The 19,191-nt window shown below is 41.1% G+C and overlaps 1 protein-coding gene across 4 annotated transcripts in view; it reads right to left on the reverse strand.

Annotated features, from left to right (window-relative positions):
- Positions 1-4,181: 4,181 nt before the first annotated feature.
- The window catches only part of NEK11 (NIMA related kinase 11), a 293,211-nt gene continuing 278,201 nt past the window's right edge, over positions 4,182-19,191 (reverse strand). For 3 of the 4 annotated variants that reach the window (XM_084991786.1, XM_021071328.2, XM_021071326.2), the window contains one exon: positions 4,182-4,967. In XM_084991786.1, coding sequence (XP_084847912.1) covers positions 4,721-4,967 — 247 coding nt within the window. In that variant the 3' untranslated portion in view covers positions 4,182-4,720. The remainder of the gene's footprint in view (positions 4,968-19,191) is intronic. The other variant, XM_084991785.1, reaches the window with a different exon arrangement.

The following is a 19,191-nucleotide window of genomic DNA, read 5'->3' on the forward strand; positions in this document are numbered from 1 at the left end:
TCGTTTCTGCTGAGCCACGATGAGAACTCCGCAAATCTCTATTCTTTGTTTTGTTGTATCTCCACAAATTTATGACTTCTCTTTTATCAAAATAGTACATAAGCTCTCAGGCCTACTTGTTTCTTTGGGGTTCTCACTTCTTTTCAGAAGCCACCCCCCCACCCCACCCCCGCCCAGGCCATGTAAAAACATTAAGATCAAATAAAATGTGTATCCTTTTCCTACTGCTAATTCATCTTTTGTCAGTTTACTTTGTAGGCCCCAGTTTCAGAACCTAAGAGAGTAGAAGGGGTCTCTTTGCCCCTACAACATGTTTTTAAACCCAGGGTGCTATTCCCTGGACATGTTTTTGAAATATTTGAAACTCTAGATATTTCTTCTTCTAGTCCAGCAACTCACACATGTGTTAGGGAGGAGGAAATCTCCCCTCTGTTCCTCTGGAATTCTTGTGGCTGGACAAATAATAAAATTGACACAAGACAGATTAACAGGAGAAAAAGAAACACATTTTAACTCATGTGCATGAAGGTCCCATAGAAATGGGAACTGAGGAGTTCCTGTTGTGGCTCAGCAGAAATGAATCTGACTAGCATCAAGAGGATGCAGGTTCGATCCCTGGCCTCACGCAGTGGGTTAAGGATTCAGTGTTGCTGTGAGCTGTGGTGTAGGTCACACACAAGGCTTGGATCCTGCATTGCTGTGGCCGTGGTGTAGGCCAGTAGCTGCAACTCTGATTAGACCCCTAGTCTGGGCACTTCCATATGCTGTGGGTGTGGCCCTAAAGAAAAAAAAAAAAAAAAAAAAAGGCAAGAAATGGGACCTAAGTTTGGCCAAAGCAGTCAGGTTTTATATTTTTTAGATGAGGAAAAAATAACTTTTTGAGGAATTCACAGGACAAAGAAACTTAGTTTTGGGTGCCCAATTAGTGAGGTAGTGAATTAAAAGAAGTAACCAAGTTTGTTTATAGGCTTCCCAGCTCTGAATTCCCTACCTCTGACGATCAGACTTCGGTAGATATTGGAGGTATCCAGATGAAGTGAGGGTGCCTCTCATAGGACATTTATTTCCTGCTTTTTGGGGGGACAGAGGAGGGTAAGAGCTTCCTTCTTGCACTGGCTTCTTCTCAAGCAACTTCAATTCAAAATCATCAGCTGCCATCGTGGCATCATTGGGGGCAGCCCAGCCTGAGCCCCAACGCACATATTCTGTTTACTCTGAAAACCATCAGCAGGGAGGTTCAGAAACTTTCATTAACTGATGTGCTACTACTGTCCCCTCTTCCAGATGCAGTTGAATCTGGTTGGTCATTATACTACAATTGTATACCTAGAAACCACAGAAAAAGGAAGGTGAAATACAGACGTTTTCAGATAAACAAGGACTAAGGGAATGTGTTGCCAAGTAGCTCTGCAGGAAAAGAAAATAATTTCAAATAGTAATGTGGGCATGTAGAAGGCAATGAAGAACAATATAAGAGGTAAATCTATGTATACATATAAGATGTTTTTAGAAAACAATAATTGTAATGTCTGTAAATTATGTATATAAAATTAAAATGGATAACAAAAAATCCTGGTTGGTCATAAAAGAGCAGGGGGGCTGTGGGGAGCTCCTCCTGGGGGTGAGGTCGCTTGCTTGTTACCCTGAGGGTCATGCCCATACCTGTTTCTACAGCAGAGTGGTCCTATGACCCACCCAAGCAGGACTTCAGGGTTCTCCCCTGGCAGCAGCCACAGGTTCTAGGTCTTGACTTAAGCAACATGCTCAAGTTCAGAATTTGGCAGATCCTGCCTGTAGGAAGGGATGGCCACACAGGCACTGTTAGTTTTGGGAAGGGGCAGCATGAGGATCTATGGTGGTCTCTCCATAGAGCACAGGAGCTGGAGGGAAAACAGAACAGTGCTGTTTACAAGCCCTTGACCACTGACGCTGTGGTTCACTTGAGCCCTCGTGTCTCCTTGGGTTGCCGGGCAGAACTGGGGATGAGGCTTAGAACACATCGGCCAAATGCCCTTCTCTTTAAACTGACCCCATCCAGTCCCCTCGAGTCAAGTTATCGACACTAACTTTTTCCTCTCAGTCACCACATTGGAGAATATTCATGGTGAGGCATCTGGAGTCTAGGTTCTTCCTCCCAATCCTCAAACTGGCTTCAGAGATATGCGATGGTTTATGCCCCAACCGAGAGGAGACAAAGCTACTGCTCCAACAAGGGGAGGTGTGGAAGAGGGTCTGGAACAGTGGTTCTGAGTAAGGTCCTCACACTGGCAGCATCAGCATCACCTGGAACTTGTTAAAAATGCAAATTCTTGGGCTCCGCCCCGATCTATCAAATCAGAGTTACTGGGGATAGGCCTGTAATCTGTGTTTTAATAAACTCTCCAGGTGATTCTTCTCCCCAGCATACGCAAAAAAGTTACATTTCTTTCTTCTTCTTTTGTTTTTTTTTTTTTGCTTTTTAGGGCTGAATCTGTGGCATAGGGATGTTCCCAGGCTAGGGGTCAAATCAGAGCTGAGGCTGCTATCTTATGCCACAGCAATGCGAGATCCAAGCTGCATCTGAGACCTACACCACAGCTCATGGCAATGCCAGATCCCCAACCCACTGACCGAGGCCAGGGATCGAGCCCTCATCCTCATGGACACTAGTCGAATTCGTTCCCTCTGTGCCACAACAGGAACTCCAAAATTTACATTTCTTGTGCACATCATAATCTAATGTTGGTTGGGTAGTCCTCTTAAATCACTTTATTCCAAGTAGTTATTCATCCTTCTTGCAATTCTGCATCTTGAAATCCTTCTAATCTAGCCATATTATGCACTGCATTTCCTCCAGATGATTCTGAGGCTCAAACTTGAGAAACACTTGTCTATAGATAGAGCATTGCACTAGGGGTACAGAACCATCCATAATGGGTCAATGAGGCAACCAGCCTTTCTGCCTCAGCCCCCTGAATTGGTAGCAGGAGCAAAATAGTGAACAATAGTGCTTTGCACACCGGATTCACCCTGGCAGCTTTGTAACAAAAGACAGGCTTTGGACCCTTCCTTATCTCCCTGGATACAGACAAAGATTCTGATTCTCTCCTGTCTGAAGACAGTCTCTTGAGAGCCCTCTTTTGACTAAGCCTCAACCTTGGGCCCTGTCTGCAGCCTGCCGAGTCAGGTAGGGAGGCTCCTCCCACGCTTGATATCTGTCCACCATCAATACTGCATAAAATTCCTTATCCCCCACTCGCGATATCTGATCATCCTGGTCTGCCTCCAGCAGGAATCCTGCTTAGGTCAGTTTAGCAGCCATTTCCCCTGCTCTGGACATCTGTTCTTTGTAATAACCTCCCTTTCCCATCCCCATCAGCGCCCCTACCCTCCTGGGATGTAAATCCCCTGATGTCTTTGCTGCACTAGGAGCTAAGATACACCTGTCTCCCCTGTTGCAATTGTCTTTCCACCTAATCCTGAATAAAACTTTCCTTCTTACGTGTCTAACAAGTGTCCAAAAAAATGTTTTTCCCCCCACATCCGAAGCACGCAGAAGTTCCCAGGTCAGAGATCAAACTGGCACCACAGTAGTAACCAGAGCCACAGCAGTGACAATGCTGGATCCTCAACCTACTGTGCCACCAGGGAACTGCAAAATAAGATTTTCTTTAACAGCATCTTTAAATATGTGTTATGTGTGGGAATTCCCTGTTGTCACTGCAGCGGCTCAGGTTGCTGCTGTGTTTCAGTTCCATCCCTGGCCTGGGGAATTTTCACATGCTGCAGGTGCAGCCAAAAAACCCTCCCCGCAAACCAGGTATATGTGTATTAGGTGTTTCCTTGGTCAGAAACCCAGAAGCCCAGGGGTTCAGTGCATGGGTACTGGAGTCAGATAGACCTGAGGGAAACCTCAGCTCAGCTGCCCCAAGCTGAATGACCAAGCAGGTTACTCAACTTAAGCATCCTTTTGGAGTTCCTGTTGTGGCACAGCTATAAAGTTAGGGAACCTCTCTCTCTCTGTCTCTGTGGTAAAAAGATCTAATGAAGTAGCGTTCTTACAGTAGTGAGCACAGTACTGGTCCATGACAGGCAACAGACAAACTAAGTGTCAGCTGCTCTAAGCCATATTTATCCTTAGATGGATGTGCTGCATTCAACAGGATACTTCTGGATAAGGACAAGACAAAACAGGGAATGTATTTTGTAACCATGGAAAATATATTTATTATGAATAAAAGTCTTCAACTGTGGATGAGTCTGGGAAATACTTTAACCTTTCACATATGCACTTCTGACTTGTTAGGCATTCAAGGGCAAAAGCAGGGACCTGAGACAGGGCCATTTGACTCATGGGTAGCAGCTCAGCAGAGCCCGGGGCCCAGAAACCTCCAGGAGCAGGCTGGATACACCCTGTAGAGACTGGGGAAGTTGGGCCTGAGCCTGTCCTTCAAGTGGACAGAGCAGGTGGCTTCTTCCAGGCCAAGGTCAGGGTGGCTCCGCCTCACTGCAAGTCCAAAGGACATGCAAGCAGGAATGCTTTCAGGAAGCCAAACTTGATCCACATACTTATCTCACAGTGTAGACCCAACAATGCTAACTGGCCAGAGTTTACTATTCTTGAAAGGAGACACTCCTTTTGACAAGGAATTGAAAGTAGAGACAGCTGGTCCAGCTGTGTGCTCTTCCCAGAACAGAGTCCAGGGTGAGTGCTGACAGCTTTTCACAGGCATTTGTCCACTTAAAGTTGTTTGTCTCTGATAGTTCCTTCTTGATGGTTCTGGCGTGTGGCCCCTTCTCCCCTTGTGATCAGCAACTGTTCCTCAAAGTAGAGCAGCTGGTCAACCTCAAAACAGTCACTGGCTCGAGGCACCACTGTTTCCAGAGCTGCCCGGACCTCCGCCTCACTGGCTCTTTGCTGCCTTGCTCTCTTGAGATAAGTGTAGACCTCCTCAAACACCTCTGCCCCCAGCTTCTGCACAGCTGATCTGCCAAACAAATAAGGAAATATCAAGAAGAGCCATGTACTGAGCTCACCTGGGAGAAAATGTATAGTCGGCCCCTGGTGTCCAAGTGGGGTTGAATCTGGGTGTGGAACCGCAGACATGGAGGCGGATGTCACTGGGCCCTGAGCATCCGCAGATTTGGGTGTCTGTGGGAACCAATCCTCCACAGGTCATTAATTACACAAATAACACTGTAACCCTGGGATTAGGGCAAAAGGGGAGGAAAAACCAAGACCTTGAACATTCAACAACATTCAACAAATACTTCTTGATGTTTTATTATGGGACAGTTACCCTTCTAGGAACTAAGAATGCAGCATTAAACAAGCGAGGCAACTTCCTGCCTTCATGGAGCTTACCTTCTAGGGTAGAGCATAAACAGTTTTAAAAATGCACACAGGGGTTCCCGTTGTGGCACAGTAGAAATGAATCCATGAGGTTGTGGGTTCGATCCCTGGCCTCATTCAGGGGGTTAGGGATCTGGTGTTGCTGTGAGCTGTGGTGTAGCTTGCAGAAGTGGCTCTGATGCTGTGTTTCTGTGGCTGTGGCATTGGCCTGCAGCTGTAGCTCCATCAGGGAACTTCCATATGCCACAGATGCGGCCCTAAAAAGCAAAAAAAAAAAAAAAAAAAAAGTATACATAATAAAATAGACGGTGCTAAGGGCAATGGAAAATAAGGGAGGGTGCAATGCAGTGGAAGGTGAGGAGGGGTCATTGAGCAGGACTCACATGAAGCAAGGCCAGCACCAGGGAAAGAGGTGGAAGGATCTTGAGGCTAAACTGTGTGGGAGAAATATTGAGAAGGCTAGTGTGGCTGGAGGTGGAATAAAAGAGAAGAGGATGGTTGGGATATGAAGTCAGAAATAACAATGAGGACAATCAAATGATAATGAGGAGAGAGGCAGAGGAGGGAGGACTGTCCTACTACCCACACACTGGGCACTTGTCTACCCGCTTACCCTCGACGACAGCTCTGTGAGGGAGGCGTTTCTTAATATCCCTGTTTTACAGATGAAGAGACTGAGGCTTAAAGGCTGCAGTGATTTGGCCAAGTTCCCACGGAGGCCAGCACTCCCTTCCTTACTGACCCCAGTCCCCGTCCATGTGGAGCTGCGATCTGTGGGTGTTATAATCATACTGCCACACCTGGAAGGTCTATTTGCCTCTATTTCCCTTGATCTCTAGCCAGGGTCACAAAGGCTTATGGGCTAAACTTGGCCCCGAGACATGTTTCACTCCATCAACTCCATGTTCTATTTTCTTCTGTTTTATTCATATTTTTTACACTTGAAAGTGAAAAACTTCAGGCAAGGCCTACCCTCTACACTTTCCATTTTCTGCCTCTCCTTTGCTCACTCATCAATTTCATACCGTGCTGCTTCTCACATTTTGTCCACCTGCCTTACTCAAGGGCATTTAGGTTTCATGAAGTTTGTTCTACAGTTTACAACTGTTAATGGCTCCACATATATTGTGTGCTGACATTTCCCTAATCATTCCTCCACTAAACATTTAGCTTTTTGACAATAACACCTGTATGGACATCTTTAGGAACAGAGCTTTTTTTGTTTAGGGGCATATTTTCTGGCATCAAACTTCTAGAAATGGGGCTAACTACATAGGTGTGCTCACTTGTAAAAACTCATATATGCACTTATGATTCATGCCCTTATCTATATATGTATTGACCTTGATTAAAAAAATTTTTTACCCTCCTGCACTGTTGGTGGGAATGTAAACTGGTACAGCCACTATGGAGAACAGTTTGGAGATACCTTAGAAATCTATACATAGAACTTCCATATGACCCTGCAATCCCACTCTTGGGCATCTATCTGGACAAAGCGCTACTTAAAAGAGACACATGCACCCGCATGTTCATTGCAGCACTATTCACAATAGCCAGGACATGGAAACAACCCAAATGTCCATCGACAGATGATTGGATTCGGAAGAGGTGGTATATATACACAATGGAATACTACTCAGCCATAAAAAAGGATGACATAATGCCATTTGCAGCAACATGGATGGAACTAGAGACTCTCATACTGAGTGAAATGAGCCAGAAAGACAAAGACAAATACCATATGATATCACTTATAACTGGAATCTAATATCCAGCACAAATGAACATCTCCTCAGAAAAGAAAATCATGGACTTGGAGAAGAGACTTGTGGTTGCCTGATGGGAGGGGGAGGGAGAGGGAGGGATCGGGAGCTTGGGCTTATCAGACACAACCTAGAATAGATTTACAAGGAGATCCTGCTGAATAGCATTGAGAACTTTGTCTAGATACTCATGCTGCAACAGAACAAAGGGTGAGGGAAAAAACTGTAAATGCAATGTATACATGTAAGGATAACCTGACCCCCTTGCTGTACAGTGGGAAAATTAAAAAAAAAAAAAATGTTTTAAATTGTGAGAATGGATTCGGTCAAGGTGTCATTCCTCAGAACTGGCAGGGATTGGTGCCGTGCCCCCTGCAGATATCAAAACCCATGGATACTTGAGTCCCTTATATGAAATTGAGTAGTATTTGCATATAACTACATAATCTCTAGATTACCTACAATATTTAATATGATGTAAATGCTATGTAAATAGTTGTAAATACAATGTAAATGCTATGGAAATTGTGGCTGGTTTGCAGCAAATTCAAGTTTTGCTTTTTGGAACTTTCTGGATATTTTTTTCCAAATATTTTTGGTTGAATTCATGGATGCAGAAACCCATGGATGCAGAAACCCATGGATACCATGGGCCAAATGGAAAGAGGTATAACTTTAACCTTGAAGAAATGTTTCTTTATTCTTCATTTCAATGGATTTGATGAAAAGAAGTATCAGAGGTATCAGAGAGAGTTTTTTTTTTCAGGATTTTTAAAGCATTACTGCCAGACAGTAATGGTAGTCATGATGACAATAACACTGAATGCGTTAATCACAGACTCTTTTATTCATTTCATAAGATTTATTGTACTATTCAACCTTGTAATCCCTAGAACATAAGAATCTGGGTTAGGTCTTGTGGCAGATAAAATAAGTAATTAATTCTGCTCTAGTTTAGAGGCTTATAATTATAATGTGAGATATATGCCTCTTAAATTTTAACTAACATATTTATAGCACTTTGGAGCTTGCAAAATGCTTTTACACTCATTATTTCAAATAACCCTCATAGACTAGGCAATGCATTGAACATTTATCTCCATTTTACAGGTGAGAATAAGCAGATTGATGTTTATAAACTCACAGAGCTAGTGGTTGATGGACCTTGAATTCAAACTTGGAACACCAAGCACTGAACAGACTGGCAGCCCTAGGGCTCCACATCACCCAGCTTGTGTAGGTTTCCCATCTCTGCCAAGAGATTTTCAGGATTGACCCCAGGATGCCTCCCATCCCAAGTCACCTCAGGCATCTCCAGAAATCCAAGTTTTCCTTGCTGACATTTACCAAACCTGGTTACTCCCTTCAGACATCCATGATGTCAGCAACCCATCCATTCCTCCACATCCAATGTCCCACAGCCTCCTACCTACCATTTTTGTGACTTCAGTAATTGGTCTCTCTGATGTTGGACTGTCCCATATCCAGTGGTCATCTTCTTCACCCTCCTCATGGACCTAAACCTTTCCCTCATCAGCACTGATAACTCTACCACCTCTGAAATGGATTTCAAGCCTTCTACTCTATGACCCTCCCTTTATTCTTTCCCACTATCCTTACTCCAGGTACTATTCTTATTCATGGCCAATTTCAATCCTTTGGATGTACCATTGTGATAATAATCACCCTCTTGGTGTTCTCAGGTTTTCTCTTCCCCTTTTGGTTAAATTTCATGGCCCATTATTATAATCACTATCTTGCAAACACCCCCACCCCCTGCCCCTTAGACACTGTATCAAACTCCTTTGGCAAAGTCGTAATGGTTAAACAGACATTCACCTGCTTTATGCTTATATTTAAACAAGAGAACATTCCTGAAGAAAAACATCTGATTATGCCAATAGGTCTCGTTTATAACTTATTATTGATGGTCATAATTCAAAATGGCATTCAGGGAGTTCCTGTCACAGCTCAGTGGTTAACGAACCCGACTAGCATCCATGAGAATGTGGGTTTGATCCCTGGCCTCACTCAGTGGGTTAAGGATCTGGCATTGCTGTGGCTGTGGTGTAGGCCAGCAGCTGTAGCTGCAACTGAACCCCTAGCCTGGGAACCTCCATATGCCGTGAGTGTGGCCCTGAAAAGACAAAAGACAAAAAATAAATAAATAAATCCAACAAAATGTCATTCAGCACTATCCAGTGGTTCTACTATACTTGCCTGGTAGTCTTACTTTCCACTGCTCAAAATTACTATTTCACACCTTCTTCCTTATTCTAAAACTTGCCAAGACCCCACCCTTATTCTCAGCTGATGAATTTACCTAATATCTCTTTGAGAAAATATAAACGAACATCTCAAAATTCCCTCATCTTCCCAGTGCTAAAACCATGCCTGTACCTACATCAGTGGCTACTCAGCTGGCCTTTCCTCTGTTCCTAATGAAAGTACTATTCCTCCTATAAGGATCAAACTCTCCCTGAGTGTTCTGGCTCCTGGCCTCTTTCCCTATCTCAGTGAATTTCCTTCCTGTAGTTATCTTCTTTCTTTCCCTCAACATTAACTTCCTCCTTTGCAGGAGTATCCCTACCTGAGGGAATATGACCTAGGCTATCCTCTCTTTAAAAAGAAACCTCTCTTGACCTCCACATCTCCCTCAGTTCACCCCTTCCCCACCCATTACCTTGACCTCCTCCTTGACTTCTTGAAATAGCTACATATGATTGCAGTTTCTACTTTCCCACTACATACTCTCTTTCAAACCGCTCCTCTTTGGCCTTTAACGCACTTCATGTGGCCAGTTCCCCAGGTAACTTCTTTATACATATCTCAGCAGCATTCAACAGTGTACACTGCTCCCTTCTCAAAACCCTTCCTTTGTTGCTTTTAGTGATATAGCCTTCACCAGGAGTTTTTCTTACTATACTGCTTCTTCACAGCTTCCACTGCTGATGAGTCTTCCTATCATTTTGGCTTTGACTAAGCCCCAGACCCCCTTTCTTTTCTCTCTCTTCATTCTCTGCCCATGTGATCCCACCTAGTGCCAGGTTTTTATATCATTGACAGGCTGAGAACTTTCTGGATCTCCACCTTATCTTTCACCCAACTCCAGGCTAGTGAATCAACTGTCCCCTTGATATTTCTTACTGGGTGTCCAAAGGGTCTCTCACTCAATGTCAATATAGACAAAAAGAACTATTAATAACCACCTCCCTCCCCCTAAAAATGTTTTTCACAATGTTTTCTGCTATCCACACAATTTTGCAAGCCAGGTGAACATTGATTCCTTGCTTTCTCTCTCACAGTAACTCCATCAGCACCAGGAATTCTTGTGGTGCTCCTCAAACCATCTATGATGAAAACCAATTTTTTCTTTTTAATTTCCAGTCCATCATGAAGTCATATATGGATTTATTGCCTGTAATTAATAGGTAGCCTGTGCCTCACATAGATCCTGCCACATGTAGCTTCCCAAGGGAATTTGACAACCTCCGCCCTGGCCTATGTCCCACTCAATGGGACAAGTTCACTTAGCACATGGTTAGATGTTGTGGCAATGTTAGCTTGCTGAAACAGTCTCTAAAACTTTCTCTCAATTTCTGTCCTTAGCTCATGTGGATTGGGAACAAGTGATGTGTGGACTAGGAACATCCTGAGACTACACTTTGAGAACCATGTTGGTGATGTTACTTCCAGACCAAGTCCTAAATCCATTTGCTTCTGGTCTCTCTACCTCTACTGCACCTCCATAGTTCAAGCCCCCACCTTTTCTCCTGGACCTCTGCAATAGTTTTCTGGTTCCATTTATCCATCAACAATCCATTTCTCACATACTACGGCCAGCGTGAACTTTGACAAATGTAAATCAGATCCTATTGCTTCCCTGCCTCAAACAGACACCCACCACATCAGGGTGTGACCCCTCCTCCACTCTCATTTATCAGACTGTGTATAGTCAGTCTCCTGCCTTCCTCCTCTGCCTTCCCTGTCTCGTCCATAGTGTCTTTGCCATGAGGCCCCAATCACACCCACTTCCTTTCTGTTCCTTAAATACAACCCAAGGTTATTTCCATCTCTGGGCCTTTACATGAGATGTACCTTCTTCCCTGGTCTGCTTTTCCCTTTGATCTTTACATGACTGCCTCCTTCCTGCCATTCAGATCTCAGCTTACATACTCTTCTTGGATAAACTATCTTAACTACTAGGTCTAAAGTAGCTATCCTGTTGTTTCACAGCATCGCATGATGTGAACTATTTGCATAGCACGAATTACTCTCTAGCATTTTTCTTCTAACTTTTGGCCCATATTAGTTTACTGTTGGCTTCTCTTCACTCCTTGGTTAGCATACGGGCTTCATAAAGAAGGGAACCAGTACTTAGAACAGGACCAGGCATGCAGTAGGTGTTCAGGAAATACTTGTGGAGTGAAGGAACGACCCACACAGACATTAAGTACCATCAGATCGTCTCTCATGAAAGTTTACAGTTGGGAAAACCATGGAGGAGGAGGCACCTTCTAACTTAGGCCATAACAGCTGGAGGGAAGAAAGATGAGAGCCAACATGGGATCCCTGGGAAACCAACAAAGCAGCCTGCTAGGTGCAGAGAAGAAGAAGGTGAGAACCACACGAACATAATGTTAGAGACCTTAGAATCTGATTAGTAATATCAACCACTGATGATAAAGAAGCCCCTAAATGTCCCCTGAAGCTACAATAACCAAGTTCTTGAGCTTTCTCTGGGCACCAGGCTCCATTCTGAGCATCACCTTAGATCATCCTTTTAAATACTCATAACAGCCGTATGGATAGATGCTATCATTATTCCCATTTTACAGACAAGGAAGTTGAAATAGAGAAGGGGATTAAATAACTTGCCCACTGCCATTCAGCCTTTAAATGGGGGAGCTGGAATGTGGGCTCTAGTAGTTTCACTCAAAGACTCATTCTTTTCATCAATATGATACAGACTCTGGACTCAGAGAGACCAGAGTTGAATCCTGGCTCTCTCTTTCACTGGCTGTGTGATTTGGGGCCAGTTACTTAACCTCTCTGAGCCTTGGGTTTTTCTTATTGAAGAGGAGATCACACACACACACACACACACACACACACACACACACCTTAGCAGAGTACCTGTCATTTTTGATAGCCATTCTTTTACCATTACATACATTATTGTTGCTTTCCCAATGGTGAATTATACAGTAACCCTATTTCATTTTAACTGGAAGCTTCAAGCAATTTTCTAGTTCTTCTACCATTTAAGACAGTATTTTAAATACTTTTATCTTTTCTAGCTGAATTTGGAAAAAAATGTCATATTAAGACTGGTGGCACAGTGGGAGTTAAAAAAAAGTAACTTTGTAGGACTAATCATGAAAACTTAGTTTAGCAGAAAGCATTAAGGAACATAGATTATTCTTTAGGCACAGTTTAAGGAAGCCCTTGAAAGTGATTTTACAGACTCTAAGAAATCCCTTCACATAAAATATGTATGAGGTAGTGTAGGAATAGAATGGTGCAATGAGTTTTCCCTTTTAATACCACTGTCTTAATGATTAGTGGCACTAACAAGTGCCAGGAACTTTTATGAAAGATGGAGTTTGTGAAAAGACAGCCTATGGACTAGGAGAAGATATATGCAAATGACGCTATCAGCAAGGAGTTAATTTCCAAAACCTACAAATAGCTCATACAATTCAATAACAAAAACCAAACAACTCAATCAAAAAATAAGTGGAACACATAAATAGACATTTATTCAAAGAAGGCCAATAGGCACATGAAAAGATGCTTAACTTCATTAGTTGTTAAGAGAAATACAAATCAAAACTACAATCTGACCTTACACTGGTCAGAATGGACATCATTGAAAGTCTAAAATGATAAATGCTGGAGAGGGTGTGGAGAAAAGGGAACCCTCCTACACTGTTGGTGGGAATGGGTGCAACCACCATGGAGAACAGTATGGAGGTTTATTTGGAGTTACCACATGATCTGGCAATCCCACTCTTGGGCATATATCTGGAGAAAACTATAATTCAAAAAGATACATGCACCCCGATGTCCATAGCAGCACTATTCACAATAACTAAGACATAGAAGCAACTTATGTCCATCTACAGATGAATGGATAAAGATGTGGTGTATATATATACCAATAATATATATTGTTATGTGTGTGTGTGTATAACAAGTATGTAGGTATATATGTGTATGTACACAATGCAATATTACTCAGACATAAAAAGAATGGAATCTTTCCATTTGCAGTAACATGGATGGACCTAGACATTATCATACCAAGTGAAGTCAGACAGAGAAAGACAAATATCATATGATATCACTTACATGTGGAATCTAAAATATGATATAAGTGAACTTATTTACAAAACAGAAATAGACTCACAGAGAAAACAAACTTATGGTTACCAAAGGGGAAGAGGAGGGATAAATTAGGAGTTTGGGATTAGCAGAACAAACTACTATATATAAAATAAACAACAAGGTTCTACTGTATAGCACAGGAAACTATATTTAGTATTCTGTAATAGCCTATAATGGAAAAGAATATGAAAGATTTTATATTTGTGTGTGTGTGTGTGGCCCTTCCTTCCACATGTATTTCAAATGGCTGTCTCTGAATCTAGTGGGCAGAGGTAGGACAGATCTCTCTACAGACATAGACAATTGCACTGATCATTCTTTCTTTTCTTTTCTTTTTTTTCTTTTTTTGTCCTTTTGTCTTTTCCAGGGCTGTGCCTGCAGCACATGGAGGTTCTCAGGCTATGGGTCTAATTGGAGCTGTAGTCGCCGGCCTACTCCAGAGCCACAGCAACGTGGGATCAGAGTTGCATCTGTGACCTACACCACAGCTCACAGCAACGGCAATGCTGGATCCTTAACCCACTGAGCAAGGCCAGGGATCAAACCTGCAACCTCATGGATGCTAGTTGGGTTTGTTAACCACTGAGCCACGACGGGAACTCCTGTACTGACCATTCCTGGTGATATGTGGCACCTCCAGATGGGATGTGTGACTTTCAGGACCCTTTCTGGAAATGGTGCTTGCCTTCTGCTCTGTGCCCTGAGCAACAGAATCTTATTTGTTGGGTATCCTGCTAAAGCTAACCATTCCTGGAAGGGTTATTTTATTCATGATCTAAACAATCTCTTATATGTAAATGAAAAAGCTCACTGTCTGAAAAGCAAAACTAGAGTTCCCGTCGTGGCTCAGGGGTTAACGAACCTGAATAGTATCAATGGGGATGGGGGTTCGATCCCTGGCCTTGCTCAGAGGGTTAAGGATCTGGTGTTGCCATGAGCTGTGGTGTAGGTCGCAGACATGGCTTAGATCTGGCATTGCTGTGGTTGTGGTGTAGGCCGGCAGCTTCAGTTCTGATTCGACTCCTAGCCTGGGAACCTTCATATGCCATGGGTGTGGCCCTAAAAAGACAACAAAAATAAACATAAATATAAAAAATAAAAAAAGAAAAAGAAAAATCCATTCTAGGTATAATTTATAAGAGACATACCTAAAACAGAGGGCGTTAAAAGATAGAGAGTAAACAAATTAAAATATATCCCAGACAAATAATAACAAAAAGAAATCTGGGGCAGCTATATTAATATTAGACCAAGTAGATTTTAAGAAAAAAAAAAGCATTATTATAATAAAGAATGCCACTAGATAGTGAAAATAGTTAAATTCACCAGGAAGAAATAAAAATTCTAAACTAGCATACATATAATAGAGTCAAAATACATAAAGTGTTACAGGGATAAATTGTCAACTATATCTTCATAATGTAGGATTTCAGTACACCTTGCTCAGTTATTGATAGGAAAGCATTTGAAAAATTAGTACTAGAAAGTCTGGATACACTTAATAAGCTAAACTTAATAGACAGATTTAGGACCCTCTTCCTCCCTGATGACTAGAGGACCCACATTCTTCCCAGACTCTCATGTAACATTTATAAAAGTTGACCAAATACTGTATCTACAATAAATAGTTAAGGGATACCCCCAAAAGATATAAAATATGACATCAAAAACATAAAATGTGGGGGAAACGTAGAGTTGTTAGAAAGTGTTTGAGCTTAAGAGATCATCAACTAAATCATACATTTGTGTGTTGTTACATATAAGCCCCATAGTAACCACAAACCAAAAACCTATAATAGATACACCAAAAAAATAAAGAGAAAAGAAACAAAATATAACACTGAAGAAAACCTCAAATCACAAGAGAAGAGAAGAGAGAAAGACAAGAAGGAACAAAGAAAAACTGTGAAAACAACCAGAAAACGAAAATGGCAAATAAGTTCATATCTATTAATAATTACCCTAAAAAATTACCCAAAATTGTAAATAGGTTAAATGCTCCAATAAAAATACACACAGTGGATAAATAGATTTTAAAAATGGATTAAAAAAACCAAAACAAGACACATTTATATGTGGTCTGCAAGAGATTTTAGATCTAAAGGCACACACAGACTGAAAGTGAGGGGAAAAAGATAGTCCATGCAAATGGAAATGAAAACTAAGGTAGCTATACTCATAACAAACATAATAGACTTGAAAGCAAAGACTGTAACAAGAGATAAGGAGGACAGTATTTGCATAATGACAAAAGGATCAATCCAACAAGAAGATATAATGCTTTTAAATGAATATGTACCCAACATTGTAACACTGAAAATATAAAGCAAATATTAACTGATATAAAGGGAGAAATTGATAGTAACACAACAGTTTAGGGGACTTTAACATCCTACTTCTATCAATGGACAGATCATTCAGACAGAAAATCAATACGGAAACACTTCTTTATGTTTATCAAATGCAAAAGAAAAAAGTAGAGGTTATCATTTTTGATGCCCTCAAACACATTTTTCCAAAGAATACTTAACAGATGGTCAACAGACACATGAAAAACAAAATGCTCAACCTAACTAATTAGCAGGGAAATGGAAATAAAAACAATGAAATATCACCTCACACCTATCAGAAGCCTATCTTCAAAAAGACAACAAATAACAGGTGTTAGAGAGAACATGGAGAAAAAGGAACTCTTGTGCTTTGTAGGTGGGAAGGGAAATTGGTGCAGCCATTATGGAAAATAGCATAGTGGTTTCTCAAAAAATTAAAAATAGAATAAAGATATGATCCAGCAATTTCACTTCTGGGTATTTATCCAAACAAAAACACTAATATGAAAAGATATATACACCACAGTGTATTTACAATAGCCAAAATATGGAAGCAATCACAGTGCCCATTGATAGATGAATGGATAAAGGAGATATGATATATATGTGTGTATATACATATATGTGTGTGTGTATATATATATAATATATACATATAAATACACACACAATGAAATATCAGCCAAAGAAAAGAATGAAATTTTGCCATTTGTGGTAACATAGATGAATCTAGAGGGTATTACGCTAAGTGAAATAAGTCAGAGAAAGACAAATACTGTATGATTTCACTTATATGTGGAATCTAAAAAAAAAAAAAAAATGGGGAGTTCCCATTGTGGTGCAGTGGAAATGAATCTGACTAGCATCCATGAGGGTGCGGGTTTGATCCCTGGCCTTGCTCAGTGGGTTAAGGATCTGGCTGTGGTGTAGGTTGCAGAGGTGGCTCAAGCCTGGGAACGTCCATATGCCCCAGGTGCACCCTAAAAAGTGAAATAAATTAATAAAAATTAACCAAAACAAATGAACAAACAAAAAGAAAAGAGACTCAGAGAACAAACAGGTGGTTGCCAGAACAGAGGGGTTATGTTGGGTGAAACAGGTGAAGGGAATTAAGAGGTGTGAACTTCCAGTTACAGAATTTAAAAAGTGCTAGGGATACCAGTACCACACTGTTTTGATGACTGTGGCTTTGTAATATTGCTTGAAGTCTGAGAGAGTCATGGCTCCTGCTTGGTTTTTGTTTCTCAGGATTGCTTTGGCAATTCTGGGTCTTTTGTGGTTCCATATAAATTTTTGGATTGTTTGTTCTAGTTCTGTGAAAAATGTCATGGGTCATTTGATAGGGATTGCATTGAATCTGTAGATTGCTTTGGGTAGTATGGTTATTTTTATAATATTAATTTTTCCAACCCAGGAGCATGGAATATCTTTCCATTTCTTTACATCTTCTTTAATTTCCTTGATTAATGTTTTATAGTTCTCAGCATATAAGTCCTTTACCTCCTTGGTCAGGTGTATCCCCAGGTATTTGATTTTTGGGGGTGCAATTTTAAGAGGTATTATATTTTTGCATTTCTAATATTTCATTGTTAGTATACAGAAATGTGACTGATTTCTGAATGTTAATCTTATATCCTGCTACTTTGCTGAATTTGTTAATCAGTTTAAGTAGTTTTGAGGTTGAGTCCTCAGGGTTTTCTATGTATAATATCATGTCATCTGCATACAGTGACAGTTTTATCTCTTCTCTTCCTATTTGGATGCCTTTTATTTCTTTTGTTTGTCTAATTGCTGTGGCTAGGACTTCCAAAACTATGTTGAATAGCAGTGGTGAGAGTGGGCATCCCTGTCTTGTTCCAGATTTGAGTGAGAAGGCTTTCAATTTTTCTCCATTGAGTCTTATATTTGCTGTGGGTTTTGTATCAAAACAGACAGACCAATGGAACAGAATAGAGAACCCAGAAATAAACCCTGATAACTATGGTCAGTTAATCTTTGACAAAGGAGGTAAGAGCATAAAATGGGAAAAAGAAAGTCTATTCAGCAAGAATTGCTAGGAAACCTGGACAGCTGCATGCAAGTCAATGAAAATAGAACACACCCTCACACCATGCACAAAAATAAACTCAAAATGGCTGAAAGACTTAAATATAAGACAAGACACCATCAAACTCCTAGAAGAGAACACAGGCAAAACATTCTCTGACATCAACCTCATGAATATTTTCTCAGGTCATTCTCCCAAGGCAACAGAAATAAGAGCAAAAATAAACCAAGGGGACCTAATTAAACTGACAAGATTTTGCATCAAAGAAAACCAAAAAGAAAACAAAAGAGACAACTTACAGAATGGGAAAAAGGAGTTTCAAACGATGCAATGGACAAAGGGCTTAATCTCTAGGAAACACAAGCAATTTATACAACTCAACAGCAAAAAAAACCAACAACCCAATGGAAAAATGGGCAAAAGTCCTAAATAGACATTTTTCCAAGGAAGATGTACAGATGGCCAACAAGCACATGAAAGAGTGCTCAATATCTCTGATTATTAGAGAAATGCAAATCAAAACTACCATGAGATACCACCTCACACCAGTCAGAATGGCCATCATTAATAAGTCCACAAACAACAAGTTGTGGAGGGGGTGTGGAGAAAAGGGAACCCTTCTGCACTGTTGGTGGGAATGTAAGCTGGTATAGCCACTATGGAAAACACTATGGAAAACTATACATAGAACTACCATATGACCCAGCAATCCCACTCTTGGGCATATATCTGGACAAAACTTTCCTTAAAAAAGACACATGCACCTGCATGTTCATTGCAGTACTATTCACAATAGCCAAGACATGGAAACAACCCAAATGTCTATCGACAGGCGATTGGATCAGGAAGATGTAGTATATATACACAATGGAATATTCCTCAGCCATAAAAAAGAATGACATAATGCCATTTGCAGCAACATGGATGGAACTAGAGACTCTCATACTGAGTGAAATAAGTCAGAAAGAGAAAGAGAAATACCATATGATATTACTTATAACTGGAATCTAATATACAACACAAATGAACATTTCCACAGAAAAGAAAATCATGGACTTGGAGAATAGACTTGTGGCTGCCCAGGGGGAAAAGGGAGGGAGTGGGAGGGATCGGGAGGTTGGGGTTAATGGATGCAAACTATTGCTCTTGGAATGTATTTACAATGAGATCCTGCTGTGTGGCATTGAGAACTATGGCTAGATACTTACATCGAAACACAAAAATGGGAGGAAAAAGTATGTATACATGTATGTGCAACTTGGTCCCCATGCTATACAGCAGAAAAAAATTTAAAAAAAATTAATTAATTAATTCAAAAAAAAAAGC

Source organism: Sus scrofa, chromosome 13 (genome assembly GCF_054392235.1).
Source record: "Sus scrofa isolate SSC_HxYL_T2T_F1_AM1 chromosome 13, Sscrofa_HxYL_maternal_Yorkshire_Landrace_v2.0, whole genome shotgun sequence".
In the NCBI taxonomy this organism is placed as follows: Eukaryota; Metazoa; Chordata; class Mammalia; order Artiodactyla; family Suidae; genus Sus; species Sus scrofa.